At 34.5% G+C, this 21,840-nt stretch overlaps 1 protein-coding gene across 3 annotated transcripts in view; it reads right to left on the bottom strand.

The window, feature by feature from the left end:
* LOC149771287 (uncharacterized) overlaps positions 1–21,840 on the bottom strand; it is a 181,814-nt gene that overhangs the window by 22,630 nt on the left and 137,344 nt on the right. For all 3 annotated transcript variants that reach the window (XM_089948667.1, XM_089948668.1, XM_089948669.1), the window contains 6 exons: positions 17,072–17,181; positions 10,711–10,838; positions 9,506–9,649; positions 7,545–7,706; positions 3,294–3,464; positions 1,405–1,550 (listed from right to left, as the gene is read on the bottom strand). In XM_089948667.1, coding sequence (XP_089804793.1) covers positions 1,405–1,550; positions 3,294–3,464; positions 7,545–7,706; positions 9,506–9,649; positions 10,711–10,838; positions 17,072–17,181 — 861 coding nt within the window. The remainder of the gene's footprint in view (positions 1–1,404; positions 1,551–3,293; positions 3,465–7,544; positions 7,707–9,505; positions 9,650–10,710; positions 10,839–17,071; positions 17,182–21,840) is intronic.

The following is a 21,840-nucleotide window of genomic DNA, read 5'->3' as shown; positions in this document are numbered from 1 at the left end:
GTTACTAACCAGTTTTGTTATGACATCTATGACAAAATAATAGCAGAAAAAACAAAAAGCTAACAATGGGACATGATGTCAACATTCATTAAAGAATAATAAATAACAATAAAATAAAACAATTAATAAGAAAATATTTCACATACATTATTAAGCTTCAGATGTCTCTTTGTTTTCTAAGGAATGTACTAGTCATTCCTATTGGCCTTGGTATGTGTCTTTGTTTTCTATGGAATGTACTAGTCGTTCCTATTGGCCTTGGTTTGCCTCTTTGTTTTCTATGGAATGTACTAGTCATTCCTATTGCCCTTGGTATGCATCTTTGTTTTCTAATTAATGTGCCAGACATTCCTACTGGCCTTGGTTTGCCTCTATATTTTCTATGGAAAGTACTAGTTCTTCCTATTGGTGTTTCTGTGCCTGTTTGTTTTCTACAGAATGTACTAGTCATTCCTATTGATCTTAGCATGCCTCAGTATTTTCTAAGAAGAGTACTAGTCATTCCAATTGGCCTTGGTTTGCCTCTGTATTTTCTATGGAATGCATTAGTCATTCCTATTGGCCTTGGTTTGCACCTTTGATGTCTACAGAATGTACTAGTTATTCCTATTGACCTTACTGTGCCTCTTTGTTTTCTATGGAATGTACTAGTTATTTCTATTGATCTTGGTATACCTCTTTGTTTTCTATGGAATGTACTAGTTATTTCTATTGACCTTACTATGCCTCTTTGTTTTCTATGGAATGTACTAGCCATTTCTATTGGCCTTGGTAAGCCTCTTTGTTTTCTATGGAATGTACTAGTCTTTCTTATTGACCCTAGTATGCTTCAGTGTTTTCTATGGAATGTACTAGCCATTCCTATTGGCCTTGGTTTGCCTGTTTTCTTTTGAATGTACTAGTCATTCCTACTGTCTTTGGTGTGCCTCTTTGTTTTCTAAGGAAAGTACTAGCCATTCCTATTGGCCTTGGTTTGCCTCTGTTTTCTTTTGAATGTACTAGTCATTCCTACTGTCTTTGGTGTGCCTCTTTGTTTTCTAAGGAAAGTACTAGCCATTCCTATAGGCCTTGGTTTGCCTCTGTGTTTTCTATGGACTGTACTAGTCATTCCTATTGGCCTTGGTATGACTCTATGTTTTCTATGGAATGTACTTATTCCTATTGACTTTAGTATGACTCAGTGCTATCTATAGAATGTGCTAGTCATTCCTATTGGCCTTGGTATGCCTGTGTTTAATAAAGAATGTACTAGACATTCCTTTTTACACTGCCATAGTCTCTGTGTTTTAACAGCTTGAACATTTCCTTATAAAGGATGCCCAAAAAATAATGCTGATTCAATGTACCATGTTAAGAATTTCCACACTCAAGAGGAAATAATTTCTCCAATTGTTCCTTACTTACTCCATTTCTATTGTGTTGTTCTCCATTCACACTGTTCTGATTGCACTTTAGGAAAACCTCATCTTCTCCTGGATTTTCATCATTTAATTCCTCTTCATCCTCTAATGAAGACTCGCCAGACTCCTCCCCACTCTTCACAAGGTGTGCTGATACAAGGAGAAGAAACTTACAAGATAAATCAAGAGAAAGGGTACAAGCATACTAAAGGACAATGCTAACTAGTTTTTCATTAAAAAAGTAGATATGGTTTAATATGTATAGATTTAGGATGTGTGAAATATTAAATAAGAAAATCAATCATTGTCATTATTGATAATTCCTACCCACCCCATGTGATCTGATCTTGAAATGTCTAATACCAATGTCTTTGTATTGCAAAGACTGGTGAGGCAAAAATGAGCAATAACTTACACAAGATCTGCACAAGGAAAACTGTATGCAAACTATTAAAGTTCATTACTGAGCATCATTCTCATGAGACATAAGGATATTGATATACTTCCCCACAATAAAATATCTTGCTGATCAGATACAAGGATATTGATATATTTCCCTACAATAAAATATCTTGCTGATCAGACATAAGGATATTGATATACTTCCCCACAATAAAATATCTTGCTGATCAGACACAAGGATATTGATGTATTTCCCTACAATAGAATATCTTGCTGATCAGACAAAGGATATTGATATACTTCCCCACAATAGAATATCTTGCTGATCAGACAAAGGATATTGATATATTTCCTCACAATAGAATATCTTGCTGATCAGACATAAGGATATTGACATACTTCCCCACAATAAAATATTTTGCTGATCAGACACAAGGATATTGATATACTTCCCTACAATAAAATATCTTGCTGATCAGCATAAGGATATTGACATACTTCCCTACAATAAAATATCTTGCTGATCAGACATAAGGATATTGATATACTTCCCCACAATAGAATATCTTGCTGATCAGACAAAGGATATTGATATATTTCCTCACAATAGAATATCTTGCTGATCAGACATAAGGATATTGACATACTTCCCTACAATAAAATATCTTGCTGATCAGACACAAGGATATTGATATACTTCCCCACAATAAAATATCTTGCTGATCAGACACAAGGATGTTGATATATTTCCCACAACAGAATATCTTGCTGATCAGACACAAGGATATTGATACACTTCCCCACAATAGAATATCTTGCTGATCAGACACAAGGATATTGATATACTTCCCCACAATAAAATATCTTGCTGATCAGAAATAAGGATATTAATATATTTCCCTGTAATACAATATATGCAGTACAAAATGTAGATACATTACCACTGCTTCTTGTGCATCTTTTAAAATTAAAGAAATTGTCTATCAATAACCAGGAAACTTGATCATCTTTTAAAATTAAAGAAATTGTCTATCAATAACCAGGAAACTTGATCATCGTTTAAAATTAAAGAAATTGTCTATCAATAACCAGGAAAATTGATCATCTTCACAGAAATACTCCACATTTTGAGTCCTCTGTGGCACACAAAACCATGTAGTAATCCATCTGGATTCTTATATTTAGTTTTAATTGTCTCATTTAAAAATATGAACAAACACTTAACTTATATGTGCTCAGTGGCACATTGGACAGCAAAGCATAATGATTCAAAGCATGACAGTTATTATGGCAGCTTGTAAATAAAACTAGAACCCAAGGGATACTAATAATGGCATCAACGCCAGAATGACTGCACAAAATCCTCCTATTTTTGGAAAAGTCAAGTTGAGAAAGATATATGATGTTTATTTCTTTACCAGCAGATTACATGCTCCAGTTAATATGAAAATGTACACGTGGGGGGGTAAGATCAAGAAAGGTGCCATTTACCTGGAGTTCCACTGAAAGCAGCTGCATGCCAGGATCCACAGAAGATGTGTGACACTGATATTCTCCTTCTGCCCTGATTGATACAATATGGCTTGTAAAACTTGTATGATGTGGGTTTGGAAGGAACTATGACATGGCTGTTCTTACCCCACATAAACAAGTCACCATTTTCTGTCAAGGAAAAATAAGTATAGCTAAGCTATTAAGGAATGTATGATACAACACAGCTGCCATGCTGATAACAAAAAATTTATATAATTTTTAGGACAAGGTTTCTGACAAGTCTTTAATGACAAGTGATTTCAAAAGAAGTGTAAATATGTTCACAACAGCAGTTTGATAGATCATAGAGTAATAATAATATTAATATTAATGTTAATAATCATAGAGTAATAATAATATTAATATTAATGTTAATAATATATGTACATTCACTTAAGTCCAGTGTTTGTACTAACTTACATCTAGTTTTAGTGAGACAACACCAATAACTTTCTCTTGAAGAATATGGAACATAAAACAGCAAATAGGCTCAGACAACAACCAGGGACTCTATGTGATGGTCTGACACCTTAAACACAATAAAACCAGCAGCCATTCTTAATTCTGGTGTAAGTCCAGCAACCATTAGCAATGTGGAACAGGAACAGATCCAAGAAATTGCCTTTTAAGATAGAGCCCCAACAGCAGTGCTTTATTTTTTTTCCAATTCATTTTAAGACTAATTGCAATGAATAACCTTCATTAGAAATCTTTATTTTTACCAGCCATTGTTGGTCTTTTTCCTTGCTTGAATATCAATTTATAACTCAGATTTTGCAAATTCCATCTTCTACAAAGTGGTGCATACAGTCCAAATGATTACAAAGCCTGCTTTCCCTGTTTAGCACAAAATTCTACACAAATCAAATGAATTATGTCAATTCCTTATTATTCTTGTAGTTCCAATTATGTACTGTAAATTTCTTATTGTTCACATGGTTCCAATGGATTTCTTGGTTGCTACAAACCATGAATTAAAACACTCAACTAACAATGATCTTCATGCTGAACCAATAGGAAATCAACACCAACCCATGAATCTAAACATCAACATGATTCTTTGCAAAACCACGAAAACCTCTACCCATAAAAACAAATAAATTCACATTATACACCACTCCCTCGATAACTCGTGCCCAGATAACTCACAAACCCACTTATAATGTGGGGTCAGGTGTGGATCCCATTTTAAAATCCAAAAATACTGAGCCCTATTTGTTGAACTTGAAGAAAATTGCAATCAAAATTGGTAATGGAAATTATGAAATATCGCTTGTTTTATCGTCAAAAATGGTAGATAGGACCTGGAAATTTTAATCAACATTATGAAATATCAACTTTAAAAAGAAGTCATAAAATTTTGTTACAATTTCTTTCTTATTACAGTGTAATTAACGATATTCAATGAAATTTTGATCAATGAAAATGCCACTTATGCCTAGTGGAGGCAGTACTTTAATAAATATATACCAATTAAATATTTATTTTTATTAACTGAAATTTGTCTTGCAGTTCTATCTTCTAGTTCTTATTAAGTGTAATCATCATAAGAGCAATGTGTCCTCTTGCAATTTAATGTAAAACGTGTCAGTCTACCATAACAGCTCTGTCTACGAGCGTTTCTCAGAGAATCAAATTAAGTGCCAACTGTGTTTTGATATCTGACTAGCAGAAGCATTTGTTGTATTGTTGCACTAAATAAAAAGTGGGCCTCCTTTTCTAGTATCACATTAATTAAGTACTTTTGAATCAAATGAGGTGGAATTAACAAAAAAGTTAAAAGGCATACAAATCCTACATGCTTAAGAACCACCGGCCCTGGTCGTATGTCGGGTAACTCATTTCAGTCAATCAATTGAACACCGTTATAAATGTTATTGTGTATGTAATATAATTTAACTACCTTAAATTAACCTACTCAATCCTAAGTGATTAAAGATAGCAAGGCAACCAAGCAAAGTGGGTACTTCATAAAATAAAGAGTTTTGTTTCACAGTTACAGAAAATTGTGGGGAAAACAAGTCTGCACCAAGAGATATCCTCAAGGATGATAAGAAGTTTCAATGTTACTTGCAATGAAATCACTGCATCAACAGCTTACTAAATGAACAATTAAAAAATTGAATTTTGACGTAGATGATGGTCTCACAAAATGTTGCAATTTTTTCAATAAAAAGGAATCTTGTTTGGTAGTGTATCAACAGTTAGTCTGGTTTCCTGTCTGGAAGATCCTTTTGTTGGAAAATACTATCATAACTCTCCTGGAACCAGACTAATCAACAAAACAAAAAGCCATGACATAATACACAAATGTGTTTGCACACCATGTTGGTTGTTGAAACCAGCTGGAATCATGTTATCAATCTTTCAGATCATGTTATCAATCTTTCAGATGTTGGACATTTTAAAAATAAATATAATTTATACAGAATAATGAACAACTTCATCAGAAAAAACACTTTATTGACAATTATTCTTGACATGATTGTAAAATGAGGATTCAGTCATTAAACAGCCCAGTCCTCCCCAACCCCGTGGTTCTATAGATGTCTAGCGGATCTTTTTTAAGTCCCTCAGTAACTTGCACCCTCACTTATAGTGTGGTCTATGGTTTTGGACCCCAATGTGAGCGAGTTATCGAGGGAGAGGTGTATCACTGAAGGTATGTTTGTAAACAAGTTTGTTAACAAGTATATAAATATGTCTGTAAGCAAGTTTGCAAACAAGTGTGTAAACAAGTTGTCAGCAAGTCTGCAAACAAAATTTTAAACAAGTCTGTAAACAACTTTGTAAACAAGTTTTGTAACAAGACTGTAAATAAGTCTGTAAACAAGTCTGTAAATAATTTTGTAAGCATGTCTGTAAACAAATCTTATAAACACGATTGTAAACAAGTCTGAAGACAAGTTGGTAAACAAGTCTGTAAACACATCTGTAAACACATTTGTAAAGAAGTCTATATAAAAGATTGCAGGGCCGACAAGAGGGGGGAAAAACTGTGGATATATCCATAGGGGGCCTGGGCCGAACAACACTTTTTAATTTATGAAAAAAGAAAAATTTTGTCTGAATAAGAACTAGGAGAGGCCCATGTGTTTCTTACCCCAGGGCTCTTGATCACTCTCTATGGCCCTGCAAGTTTGTAAACTATTCTATAAACAAGTTTGTGAACAAGTCTGTTTATATCTCAGGCAATCATGCATTTTTATTTTATTTATGTAACATGTTTTGGCCTGAATTGCATCAATGATAATATATGGTCTATAATCACTTATAAGCTGAGTCCAACTGTAAACTGCACAATCTACACATTTTATTAGGAGTAATCATTAGAATAAACATACAGACCCTGATCTGCCAGCACATTAGTAATCATTGGAATAAACATATAGACCCTGATCTGCCAGCACATTAGTAATCACTGGAATAAACATATAGACCCTGATCTGCCAGCACATTAGTAATCATTGGAATAAACATATAGACCCTGATCTGCCAGCACATTAGTAATCATTGGAATAAACATATAGACCCTGATCTGCCAGCACATTAGTAATCATTAGAATAAACATATAGACCCTGATCTGCCAGCACATTAGTAATCATTGGAATAAACATATAGACCCTGATCTGCCAGCACATTAGTAATCATTAGAATAAACATATAGACCCTGATCTGCCAGCACATTAGTAATCATTAGAATAAAGATATAGACCCTGATCTGTCAGCACATTAGTAATCATTAGAATAACCATATATACCCTGATCTGCCAGCACATTAGTAATCATTGGAATAAACATATATACACTGATCTGCCAGCAAATTAGTAATCATTAAATATAGACCCTGATCTGCCAGCACATTAGTAATCATTAGAATAAACATATAGACCCTGATCTGCCAGCACATTATGCAACAGAAGATCAGGGATGATGTTGTTTGCAGTTGGACTCAACAAATTCTGAGAGTATACACAGTAAACTTCATAGTAAGCCAAAAGTATTGTATATTATAATTTGGATATTTTATATTATACTTTGGAATATTTCATATTATACTTGGGAATATTTCATATTATACTTTGGATATTTTTATTATACTTTGGATATTTCATATTATATTCTAGAATATTTTATATTATTCTCTGGAAATATTTCATATTATCCGCTAGAAATATTGACAAGCAATGAACTAGTGATTTCAATACCATTGATTGCTGAGCTGTAGGCCTCCCCACATGCAACCTTAACTGTACAACCAAACAGTCGGCCATCACATATACGTCGTGGCTTTGATAAGAACAGAATTTTCTCTCCATGACCTAACTGACCATCTGGACCATAGCCCCATGTGTACACACTGCCATTAGCTAATAAAAGAAAAACAAAGATAATGTATAATTATTTATCATTTTAAATTCTCCATCTTTGTTCCAGCTATGTATTAAAAACAACAATTGATCTTAGAGAAAATTAATTATTGAAGTTTCCTTTAAGAAACAAAAAAGGAATTGTGGAATTCAAACAACCAAGCTATTCACATAATTTGGTAACTGTAGATGGTGGAGAACTCAAATCATTGTACAGAAACCATTTTTCTTGTTTTACTCAGTGACCTTCACCTTTCATCTTTTAATGCTGAAATTGATGTTTTTTTAACCACAAGTGCAAGCTAAAGTTATTGTGCAGAACAAAAATATTACATAATGGATGGACAGACTGGGTCATGGGATAAATATTACATGACAGATGGACAGACTGGGTCATGGGATAAATATTACATGACATATTGACAGACATGGTCATAAGATAAATATTACATGACATGGACAGACAGCGTCATAGGATAAAAATATTACATGGCAGATGGACAGACTGGGTCATAGGATAAATATTACATCACAGGGACAGACAGGGTCATAGGATAAAAATATTACATGACAGATGGACAGACATGGTCATAGGATAAATATTACATGATATGGACATACAGGGTCATAGGCTAAAAATATTATGTGGCAGATGGACAGACTGGGTCATAGGATAAATATTTACATGATATGGACAGACAGGGTCATAGGATAAAAATATTACATGACAGATGGACAGACTGGGTCATAGGATAGATATACTCCACTAAAATGGCTGATGTATACAAATCATTGAAGCAAGAAAAGTTGGTCAAGAAAAACAAATTTCATACGAAATACTTCTCTGTATAAAGTTCCATGGCGAAGAGATTAAAAATCTCAAAGACAAATAGCTAAGTAGGTAGAAACTTACTCCAAAACTACATCCTAGTTTTTGAACCTTAGATAACTCTAATGCCCTCAACAAAATTATTCCCTGCAATCACTGTTAACAAGAAAGTACATGTACACAACTTTGTAATAAGATGAAAAGAAAAGGTCATATAATATATAAACAAGAACTAATGCCCTAGAGCATGAACCTAAAACTAGTTCCATTGCAAATATTTTAAGACCCTAAAAGCCTACACAAAGTCTAAATGTGATATATTCTGGTGTAAAACACTGATATACCTACAATTAACAATATTCCTACCAAAGACCACCACCCAGAATGATAAATTGATATCAATATGCCAAACAGAGACAACATACCCAGAATGACAAATGAAAGATATATACACATAAATAACAACTTTCCCCAAACCTTTAACCAACTTGGAACAGGAATACTAACTTTGGACTGGGATGTCAACTTTGGACTGGGATGCCAGCTTGGAACAGGGATGCCAGCTTGGGACAGGGATACTACTGGTATGTCAGCTTTGGACTAGGATGCCAGCTTGGGACAGGGATGCCAACTAGGGACAGGTATGTCAACTTGGGGCAGGGATGCTGACACCTATTCTAGGGTGACTAAATATGCAATCCTTATTCTTTGAAAAGCTGAGAAAAACAATGCCTCCTGCAAACAATATTTAACGAATAAAATGCAATATGGACTTTATCTTTTAAAATTATAATCATGTCACTTTTGATTGTATTGTCAAGTAGCCAGTCAAGTAAAATCGCTGCTATATACTTTCACATTAACTTCAAATGTTTGCATGTGTCTGTCTGGGAAATCAATGCTGTGGTAAAATCACCCTCTGATACATGTAGAGACCACATTATTCACTTCTGCAGGACTTTGCACCCACCTGTCAGGGCCATGCTGTGGTTACTGCCCCCTGCTACAGACACCACATTTTTCCTGTGTGTACTCTGCTGCTGTGGAAACAAAACATCCTGGGTTCTGTTGCCACATGCCTTTCCATACCCCCAAGCAAACACTTCACCACAATCTGCATGGAGACATCATATATTAAAATGTATGTTACCATCTTTTAAGTCAATATCAAACTACAGTCTAGTCTAGATAACTGCCAAATATAAAACTGTAAGATAAATCGACTGTTGGATAAAGGGTTTTATTTTATTTATTTATATAATTGTTTTCGATTCACTTTTTCCATTAATAAAGTGTTACTTTAGCATTGTTCATAACAAGGCAATAAGATAAACAAATGCGGACTGTGTGTGACATTGTATTTTATAATAATATTGTGTGGGTAAGCTGGCATCATTATCTTCCTGCCTTGATATTATGGAGATATTCCTGTCTCTTTTTGTTTTCTCCCTTGACTTCTTAACCTAATTTTTCTATTTAAATAATTTAACCAGAATTGTTAATTTCCAATGGCAATGTAAATACAATTCAAAGTCTGAGAATATGAAGATAGTTATTCAGTTGAAGTCAGTGCAGTTAATCATTTATCATATAATGTCATAAATAATTATGATTGATACCCATCTATATTTTTGTTATTTGAAATGTGTCATATTCTGTGTGTCAACACATCAAAACCAAATAGCCTGGATGCCACTGAAATCACACCACTGCCTATTTACATTGTAATAATTAGTACCATACAATGCCTATTTACATTGTAATAATTAGTACCATACAATGTTGCTCACTTGATCATTAACTTCTGGTTGAATAATTTCACTGTTCTGCTTGGAGTTTACTCATAAAATGTAAAAGAATATTCAAACAAGAAGAGAACTGTTCATAAAATTAACAAGAAATTCACATGCAAATGAGACCTTCTATTGATGAGATAAACAAAACTTCCAAATGAGATCTTTTGTTGATGAGACTATATGAAGTAAATATCCAAATGAGATCTCCTATTGATGAGATTATATAAAGTAAATATCCAAATGAGATCTCCTATTGATGAGACTATATGAAGTAAATATCCAAATGAGATCTCCTATTGATGAGACTATATGAAGTAAATATCCAAAGGAGATTTCCTATTGATGAGACTATTTGATGTAAACTACCAATTATATTTACCAGTGACAGCCAGGGTATGGTTTGCACCAGCTGCTATATGCACAATGACATCACTGAAAGCCTCAAGGAAATAGGGCACAACTGCCTCCTCCTGGTTTCCCCTCCCAATCTGACCATGGCAATTGTTTCTGTTGATACAACAGTAATTCATGGCAAGTTATACAATTATATCAACTTCACATAAATAATGCTTTCATACTGCATCTCTTATGGTTTTATGACTGGAAGGGCTAAAATTGGAGGTGTATCATTCAAAGATGACATATTTTCCTAAATTGGGCACCAAATGGATATATATTAAGTCATAAATCATTAGAGTTTCTATTTGTCCAATGCTGATGCCATAAAAAGCACTTTTCAGTCAAACTGACCCTCTAGAAACATGTCGCCCAATATAGTTCACCTGGCTAATACAACATAACAGTGGGCAATTTCACTAAGCAAGTTAACATGACCCTGTGTAAACAATCTCCCAAACTTTATATCATGTCTGGCAAACATTTTTAAAGATAAATGCATAATTAATATGCATAGTTTCTGCCCATAATTAAACTTGCCCATCAGATGCAAAACAATCTATTTAATTTACACAAATCTCACTTATTATACAACCTACTTAAAACAATGACAATACAAGTTTTTTTACCAACTTGAGTAGCTGGCTCTGGCTAATTATCACACTCAATGGAGTTTGATAAAATCCCTATAGTGGTAAAAACATCAGTCAATCGGATGCATAGACCAATATATAAATATGCCAAGAACTTGATCATAATAAAACTCAGTCAATCAGATGCATAAATCCATACATAAATATGCATAGAGCTTGATCACAATAAGACATATCATAATCTTGACAATATAAGCCTCTTTAAGTTTTATTTAAATACAAGTCAGAAACACCATCTCTCATGTGGTCAGAAGCTCAACTAATCAGATGTGAGTCCTGCATTATTATATGTGGATTTTGTCCATAATTGTTTCAATTTAAAATCATGATGATTTGAGCCTATTTACCAAGTTTAATCCAAACTGGATTGAAAAAATTGTCTCAGAAGGGATCAGTCAGTCAGATGCATTAGTATGTGCGGATCTTGCTCATTGTCAAACTCATGCAAGACCTTGATTGTATAAGCCTATATGTCAAGTTTGATCAAAATTAGATTTGAAATTTGGCATCCAGAGTGTTAACATGTTCTGACAATTAACTGTAAAATTGTGTCATAATTATATGCACAATAATCAATCTCATTCATTATCAAGCTTCTCAACGCACTTGATGATATGGGAATAGATTTCAAATCTGATCAAACTTTCAGATTATTTGATGGTATGAGAACATATTTCAGACTTGATCAAACTTTGATCAGAAACATGGTCTCCAAAATGATACCAAACTCAGCCAATCAGAAACAAGACCACCTCATTAATACACCTCATTAATACATGGGAATCTTGCTCATTGTCTAATTCTTTCTGAGAGCTTGATGTAAGTCCACATTCCAAGTTTGATCAAACCTGATTCAGAAACATGGCCTCCCAGAGTGGCACAACAAGCAAATCTTGATGGATGGATGCAGTGTCATGCCATTCAATCACCCAGGTCAACTAAAATTTCACTGTGATGACTATTTTATTCTGAGCACTATTTAAATCTGCATTTTTTATTGTTGTTAATGGTCAGCTGAACCTTATCTTCCCCAAGATGCCACATCTGTGAAGAACTGCAATCCTAATCAGGTGTAAAGTGCAATAAATTAGCTCTCTGGTAACGCATATGTGTGGAATTAATACACATTTGGCATTCAACATGGTCTTAAAAAAGTCTGTTTTCAATGGCTGAAGTAAAAATAAAATAAGCACTGATTAGTTCTGCCATTAATAAATCACCTGTGAAGGGAAGGTGTTATGTGGATTCATAATGAATGTCATGAAAATTTTAATTCAAAATTTATCTTGTCTCAGAAAAGGCAAAGAAACTTGTGTACTGAGTTGTAGCAGATACATTTAAGCGAACTGCAGCAAAAGTCATTGACTATGCTCTCTTGGCACTAACGATCTTAAAAAATGACCAAAATGCAATCAAAGTTTCAGAAGCCATATCCAAGAAAAAGAACAAATCTAATGATTGAAATTTTGTCTCATCAGCAGATTATAGTTATTATTCTGTATAAAGTCACTGACAACAACCAGTATAATGCATTTTTCTGGTTTTGTTGCTGATACAAGTGACCAAAGAACAAAACATCAACAAATGCACAATCTAGCATTAAATTAAAACAATCATCCCCAAAAAGATACAAAATGGGGATGGGGTAATGAAATTTTAAAAAAAGCAGTAAATGAAGGGTGTATATTCAAGATAAATGAGTAAAAAATCTAGAATAAAAAAATTCCTTTCTGGATCAATTAATAAACAACAAAAATAATATTGAACTGTCAATTTGTTGATGTATTAAATAATAATATTTTATATCCAAAAGCTTTTATTGACTTTTTATCCAGTATATCTGATCTGAGACTGTTCCTCTCTGACCCGCAGTGTTCCCTCTCTGACCCTTTGACAAAAATACAGGTGGTCAAACTCACCCTCTGGAAATATATTCTAGCAGAAGCCATGAGCAATGGTGTAAACAATTGCAAAAGCAAACATCATTTCAGTGCAAGAATAAGATGGAAGTTAAAACTTCACATCAAAATGTAGACTTTTTGGTAAACAAAACAAATGTTATTGATACAATGATTACATGTTGATATTGTATGGCTAACCTTCCCAGGATGGAAAATACCCTCAATCATATGATGAGAATTCATCCTCCCATAGGGGTGACTTTCTAGAAGATTCTTATAGCCTACCCAACAAGCCCACTAGTCATCATCTCTTTTAGGGATGAAGACCATTGATGGGACATCGGTACAGGATGGAAGAAGGTAATCTGACAGTAGTAATAGGTCAGTACTGCATCATTAAATTAAGTTCCCCGCACACACAAAAAATACATTTTAATAATATTTTAATTTCAGCACTATGGTTACCTGTTGATATTGCATACCTTAATTGGTCAGCTTGATTGGAGATTGATATTGCCCCCAAAAACTGAAAAAGAAAGCTAGGAAAATACTGACCCTTACAGTAGGAGTGTCCACTACATTTAGCTGTTATTCACTTGAGACACTTTCTGTACTATGACAATGGGTACTAAGAAAAAAATGCTTCGATGTACCAAGGAACAAAGGTAAAAAAAGATGAGAATGTAGTGTGAAAGATGCAGCGTTCTTAACATTCTCCAAATAAAAATGAGTTAGATAGGCCTATGATGTAGCAATGGCATGATGTAGCAATGGTATGATGTAGCAATGGCACAATGTAGCAATGGCATCATGTAGCAATGGCATGAACCACAGGGGCTTTAGTTTTCATTAACGAAAGCTCCCTCTCAGTAAAGGACTGATATGTTCTCTTGATGGTAATGAATCCATCTTGAAACAGTGGAATCTGAAATATTATGTGAAATTAAAGAGGGAAGGATGCTTCCTACCTTTTCTTCTCCCATTCCATTAGAGACTGCCAAATAGAAATATAAAGCCCTATCAAGGCATAAAAGTCTTGATCATCCCCAACACAGAAAGGCTGAGATGTTGTTTTGATAAAACAAGAGAAACTGAGTCATATTTTGCACACTGAACTGCAGAGAGCCATTAAGTTCTGTGGATAGGGCATGAAACTTGTTCTGAAATCTTGTAGACGCCAAGGAGAGCAGGAAAACCATCTTAGATTCTTGACAGAAGCTTCACCAAAAGGTTTGGGTTGTGGGCATCATGTTAAAAAACATAAGACACATGAGAGATTCCATTTAGGCATTGTAAAGTGAGATATTATGTCTGTAGACAAGTGGGAGATCTACACAGCCAGGCAGGAAAGTTAACCTCATAGACAGAAGTAGATACAAGAGGTTTCAACATTGATGGGGAGACAGATCACCTCCTGTTGCCTAGCAAACTCTTGGCTCTTACACATCCTTGAGAAGCTCCTTAACTAAACCTGAATGGGGGAGAAAAAAGAGATCTTTGTGGGAGGCAAACCAGGAGAGTTTCTCCAAACTGAAGAAACTTTTTGTGTCCTCTAAGCCTTAAGTCATGGAATGCAAATTCAGAGAAGGAGATGAAAAACTTTATTAACTGCCCTGTTGAAAGACATAATCTCTTCCTCCTCCACCACCTGGGATGATGTCTGGGAGGAGGAAAGAGAAGATATGAGAGGAGGCACCTCCTAAGCCTGTTCTGAGTCAATCTTATACGAGTCCAAGAGGACTGATAGTACATCATCTTCCTGCATTTGCTCCAGTGAAGATGTGTTCTTTGGCTGGAGTTAAGGGTAACCTTGTCAAGTAGCTCCTCACACAGATCATGAGGATGTCCATGGTATCTGATTCTACACGAGGAACAGAATACTTCCTAGGTCATTTTGGAGAAGAGGGTCTGTCCTCCTAGCTTTGTTCAACTTCCACAATCTGTGAGGATGAAGTTGGATTGTGGGCTGGAGTATGAGACCAAAGGCCAGAAGTGCATGGATGCCTAAAAGGGAAGAACCAGTCAATTCCCTGCATTGAATGGACCCACATCCCATAGGCATTTATTAGGATAATAGGAAATGGGGGATGCCAATTTGTTCCCCTTCCCTAGACTGGTGCCAGAATGCTGACTTTGATGGTAGTGTGGTGAAAGAAGGCTGAGGTCTCAACCTGATACCTTTACTTGTACCAAGGGGACTCTCATGACTGCTATAAGATCTGCAAGCAACCAGAGACTAGAGCCCAGTCATCTACCATTGGCCAGTGACCAGTCTGTTAACGCTGCTTCATATGAAGATACTTCCACAGATTGTAAGGAATTGAATCATTGCTTTACCCTTACTGGGAGGCTTGATCCCAATGCCAGAAATGAGCTTGGGGTGCTGAGATACTGAAAATCTTGAAGAAAAGGATGTCTTTCTTCTTCCTTTGTATGTATGTCTGTGTTAGGCATGGTCCCAGACCTTGTATGACCAGAGTAAATGAAAACGTCATCCATCTGTGCTTGCACAACTGGTACATGTCATGTTGGTGGGGAGCGAATCCCAGGGGTCTTTCTTGTGACCACACTTACCAATGTTTTGTCTGTTAGACATTGCTGTTAAGAAAAACTAAGAACTGTAAATGAAAATGTCAGGAACTCTCAAGAGAACTTAAATCAAACTATGAAAAATGCTTGGACTGAAGGTAAACATACTTACTGGTAAAAATACCCAATTGGCACTGTAAGCTGTAAAGTAAAAGCAGTTTTTCAAAGAGCAGACATTTTCCATCCAATACAATGTCATCAGCAGGAGAAAAGATGATAACCGGGCTTGTGCCAGGTCACAGAGTAGATTCAAGAATCTTCTAGAAAAAGTCACCCTATGGAAGGATGAACTCTCGTTGTATGGATGAGAATAATTTCCATCCCAGAAAGGCTGGCTATGCAACAGCTTCAGGTAACTGTATTGCTGATATTAAAATGACAGATTTCTTCTTCTTCATCTCCTTCTTCACTTTACTTTAACATTTCTTTAGCTGCCTTGAAGAAATGCACACAGTTCTTAGCATGTACAATTTTATAACTTCTACATGGAAAATATTCCTGTTTACTTTAACTTTACATCCAAGTACCAAATGTAATATACCTGTGATTACTGACCCCACACAAGCTATGTACCAAATGTATTATACCTGTGATTACTTACCCCACACAAGCTATGTACCAAATGTAATATACATGTGATTACTTACCCCACACAAGCTATGTACCTAATGTAATATACATGTGATTACTTACCCCACACAAGCTATGTACCTAATGTAATATACCTGTGATTACTGACCCCACACATACTATGTACCAAAATGTAATATACATGTGATTACTTACCCCACACAAGCTATGTACCTAATGTAATATACCTGTGATTACTGACCCCACACAAGTTATGTACCAAATGTAATATACCTGTGATTACTTACCCCACACAAGCTATGTACCAAATGTAATATATGTGTGATTACTTACCCCACACATGCTATGTACCAAAATGTAATATACATGTGATTACTTACCCCACACAAGCTATGTACCAAATGTAATATACCTGTGATTACTTACCCCACACAAGCTATGTACCAAATGTAATATATGTGTGATTACTTACCCCACACAAGCCATGTACCAAATGTAATATACATGTGATTACTTACCCCACACAAGCTATGCACCAAATGTAATATATGTGTGATTACTTACCCCACACAAGCTATGTATCTAATGTAATATACATGTGATTACTTACCCCACACAAGCTACAGCACCATCTTGGAATCGAAACACAGAATGCTTTTCCCCACATGCCACCTGAGCCACAGGTCTGTATGTCAAAGTCTTCAGTAAATGAGGCTGTGTCTGAAATGTACAGCTTTTCAGGTAAAGTATAATTTGCAACAAATATAAATCTTTAATCTTGAATGTACCTCATTTAAGGTATCAGTTTTTAATTATATAAGGCAGGCATGCAAATCCTTTCCTTTGTGAAGAATTCTTTACAAATTGTGAACTGTCAGAAGGTCCTCCTAAGAAAGACATGTGGCTCTGTGATGAAACAATCTTTTATATTCTAAAGCAATTACAAGATCTTCAAGATGGCTGCCATGCTGGGCATATGTGATGTCAGATCAGCGTCATTTTATTATTTTCATTTAAAACCAACTAGACACTATAAGAAGTCTTTTCATGAAAATCACATGTATATATGACTTTCTCTTTAAGAGTAGTGATAACATTTTCAAGATGGACATCAGGAGAATACTTTTAAAGAGAAGAAGAAAAAAAATATATAGATATGCCAATCCACACATGGACGTGTAATGACCAACTAGATTTTCAAGATGTCTACCATATCAACCATATCTTGGAGGTCAATCAGGTACCATTTTCATTCAGAAGCAACTCGGTATCAAAATAAGTCTTTTGATAAAATTTAAAAAAACATGATGATATGACCATACCTTAGAGAAGCAGTGATTTTCAGCACAGCAATAATGGTAGTCATATTGAATGTCTAAGTAGCACCATTTTCATTTAGTACTAACTAGACCATGCAATGAATGTATGGTTTCAAGGATATCGTCCAAATAGTTTGAGATGACCAATGATCACTTGTGCTAATGGACAGACAAACAATGAACAACCAATAAATTCTTCTGCTATATGACTAGTACAGATAAAAGTACATTTTTTGCAATATTCAGTTATAATCAACATACTGTTGGAGTCTTGAGAGTTGATCAAGCTTTTTTTTAGTTTTTTTAATTCTCAGCAGCAGTCATGGTTGAAATTATTAGGATAAGCTAACAAGACTCCCATGCTAAAAATGTATTGCATTATGATTTAATTATGTTTTCCATTTATAACCGTTCCAAAAATGTACTTTTGTATACCTGTCATGTGCAAGTGCTCAGTTCTGATGTTTAACAGATAAATTGCTTCAAACTTCACATTAGCCACAATTTGTGCTTCATTGCAGGTAATTATGACCTTCCCAGTGTATCAAGTCATAATGCATTAATGGAAGGATTGAAAAAAATGGGATAATTACGAGTCATAATGAATGGGAGTGCGGGGACTTACAACAGACTGGAAGATGCATATATACACATTTTTCATATTCTTTACCACATAGTTCTTTTGACAGTTTATAAACTACAGACAGTAAATAGGAATTGGTTCTAACAATTATGATCTGCTATGATTAAAAAGTTCTTTAAATTTAAATAGTGTATTTATTTTGACTTGAATACTATGAACTACTGTCCATGTGGTACCAATTCTTGTGGATTTAATACTACAAAGCCACTAGTAAAGAACTAATGTACTCTGTGGAAACAAAAGGATGTTCCCCAAATCAATCAACTGAAGCAATGACAAAAATAACCTTCTTTGCAAACAAAACCCACAAAAATTTGTACCCACAAAAAGAATTAGTTGCCAAAAAAAGTTTGGTTGAAAACACTAAAGGTGAAGAAATTATTGAAAAGAAAAACTTTTTGATAGTTCTTTCCATAAACAGAAGAATTGTAAATATTAATAAATTAACAGAAAAATTGTGAATATTAAGAAATATTTACCCTAAAACAGGGAACTGTGAGCTAAGTTCCAAGTTAATGACCTATATTTACCCTAAAACAGGGAGCTGTGAGGTAGTCATGTCAACCTGTCAACAAACTATATTTACCCTAAAGCAGAGCTGTGAAGTAGTCATGTCAACCTATCAACAACCAATATTTGCTCTAAAGCAAGGAACTGTGAGGTAGTCATGTCAACATGTCAATGACCTATATTTACCATATTTACCCTAAAACAGGGAACTGTCAGGTAGTCTTGGCAACATGTCAATTACCTATATTTACCCTAAATCAGGGAACAGTGAGGTAGTCATGTCAACATGTCATTGACCTTTATTTACCCTAAAGTAGGGAACTGTGAAATAGAATTATGTTCATGACCTATATTTAACCTAACAGAAGGAATGTGAACTAATCATGTCAACATGTTAATGACCTATATTTACCCTAAAGCAGGGTACTATGAGCTAGTCATGTTAATGACCTCTAAACAAATTGATTGGACTGTGCAAATAAAACAGATGAAAATGTTAGCTTTATTTTAATTGTAAAGGTATCATTGCACTATCATCTACACTATATATGTATGCACCACAAAAAACACAGACGGTACACTTACTAGTAATGGCAATTTAGTATGCAAATATTCCATATTACAAAGCACATACAGACATGTGACACTACAAGCATTTTTATCCTTGTATTACGTTTCATAAGAAACTGATTAATCACTAATAATCAGGTCAATGTACACCATTGTCTGAAATTTTGAATTCTGATATGACAAATGTGGATTGCAGTGACCTACATTTCCTTGTAAAGTATTTTTCTATCTTATGCACCATTCAAAATATGGCTCCTTTCTGACTGAATTTGTTAAAATTTTCTTTATGAAAATTTCCCCCAAATATAAAAATGTTTTAGCTAAATCAAACAACAAAAAGGTAAATAAAATAACAAATGATTTATTTCCAAATCTTAAGAAAGTTTAGAAGGCTTTATCCCTGTAAAATACTTTCCTTATATATAGACAATTTTCTAACCTAAATGTGGCATTTCTATGAAAAAGATGAAGTTGGTGAGAATTAGTAGAGTACACAATGCAGCTAAAAATATTACCTATTAAAGACCGAATCTGTTTGAGAAAAGCCAAATTAATGTACAGGATATCCCATAATAGTGCTCCTGAATATTTACAATCACTATTCCAGTATAGGCTACCTGGTAATACTCCCCACCTGCGATCCATGTCTACCAAACAGTATAAAATTCCCAAACCAAATAAGGAGTTATTTAAAAAAAAGTTTCCAATACTCTGGAACTCTGCTCTGGAACAGTATTCCAGCTGAGATTAGAAATGCCCACTCTATTTCCTTCTTCCAAACCCAATATATCCAGTGGCTTCAGAGATGCAGCTAAAATAAATAAATTCCTTTGTATGAGGGCCTCAAGGTAGATTAGTTCTTAGCTAATTGTGTTACCCTCTTTAAATAAGGTCATTATTATTATTATTATTATTATTATTATTATTATCATTATGGGCAGATTGACCAATAGGCTGACAACACTTTTTTGAGCAATACAATATACCCCTGGAAAAGAATGTTTGACAACAAAACATTAAATGGGAAACATTTATATTTTGAAGTAAAATCATTTAAAGTCTCCAAGTACCTGCTGTTTCTCATTATTAAAATGTACTAGTCATGGACAAGTGAAACTGGATCAATTACAATTATAATATTTCATTTTCAATGTTACAAAACAATACAAAGTGAGTTTATATTCATTTTATTTTATATTCATTTTTTTTTATCCATAAGAAAATGTTTAGTTTGACACTTCATCGATACGAGGCATCTTGGCATAAAATCCACTACAGCATCCTAACCATTATTTACACTGTCTGCAAATCAGGTAACTGGTACTTCCCATTAGTGTGCATTGTACATGGAAGGTTAAGACCTTGGAGCAACTGATAATAACTGCCCATGAAGACCAAATGGCTCTTAATTAATTAATTCCTATTAATTAATGGCTCTTATTTATCATTTAAATAAAGCTGAGATAGTCCTTTGCTTAGTTTTTCAATAAATACTGTATATACTCACTTATAAGTTGAGTCAAACTATAAACAACAAAGATCCTGATCTGCAATTACGTAATGCACCTTCAGATCAGGATCTGTCTTGTTTGTTCTACTGATTACTCCTAACAATTGCACAGACCCAGATCTGCCAGTGCATTATGTGCCAGCAGATATGGGTCTGTGCAGTCTGCAGTTAGACTCCTACAAGTGAGTATATATATGGTAATGGAAACCTGTATTGTCATGATATTGTGGTGACAGGAACTTTGGGAGCATTATTTTGAATCCACTGAAGTCAACTGATGAAATAAACAAAAAGCACAAACAGGCGTTGTATGTAACTCATTATTCATGCTAGTGAGAAGTAATATGAAAGTAGTATGAAAGTAGTATGAAAGTAGTATGAAAGTAATCATCAACATAAGCACCACAAAAATATTAACTGTCACACTGTGAAAGCTCAAACCTCTAAATGTGGTGTCTTCATAATTAAAACCTAGCAAAATTTATTTATAATACAAGTGCTTCCAAATTTGAAGCAGGCTGTAAAGGATACCTAAATTAGAATAGGCTGCAAAAGGGTACCTACATTAGAATAGGCTTCAAGAGTACCTAAATTAGAATAGGCAGCAAAATTAGAATCAACTTGCAAAATGGCACCTAAATTAGAAAAGGCTGAAAGAGGCGGCTAAATTAGAATAGGCAAAAAGGCACCTAAATTAGAATAAATACAGTCCTTGTTATTAATTTTTTATATGAATTATGCTTTTATGTTAAGTCAGTATGGAATAACATCTGTACACTTCATTTCAAACACTGCATATTAAGAAATCAAGAAATGAGAAAACTTAA

This window comes from Sinohyriopsis cumingii, unplaced genomic scaffold (assembly GCF_028554795.1).
Source record: "Sinohyriopsis cumingii isolate HCF-2022 unplaced genomic scaffold, ASM2855479v2 utg001994l, whole genome shotgun sequence".
NCBI lineage: Eukaryota > Metazoa > Mollusca > Bivalvia > Unionida > Unionidae > Sinohyriopsis > Sinohyriopsis cumingii.
This window is presented reverse-complemented; position numbering and strand designations above follow the sequence as displayed.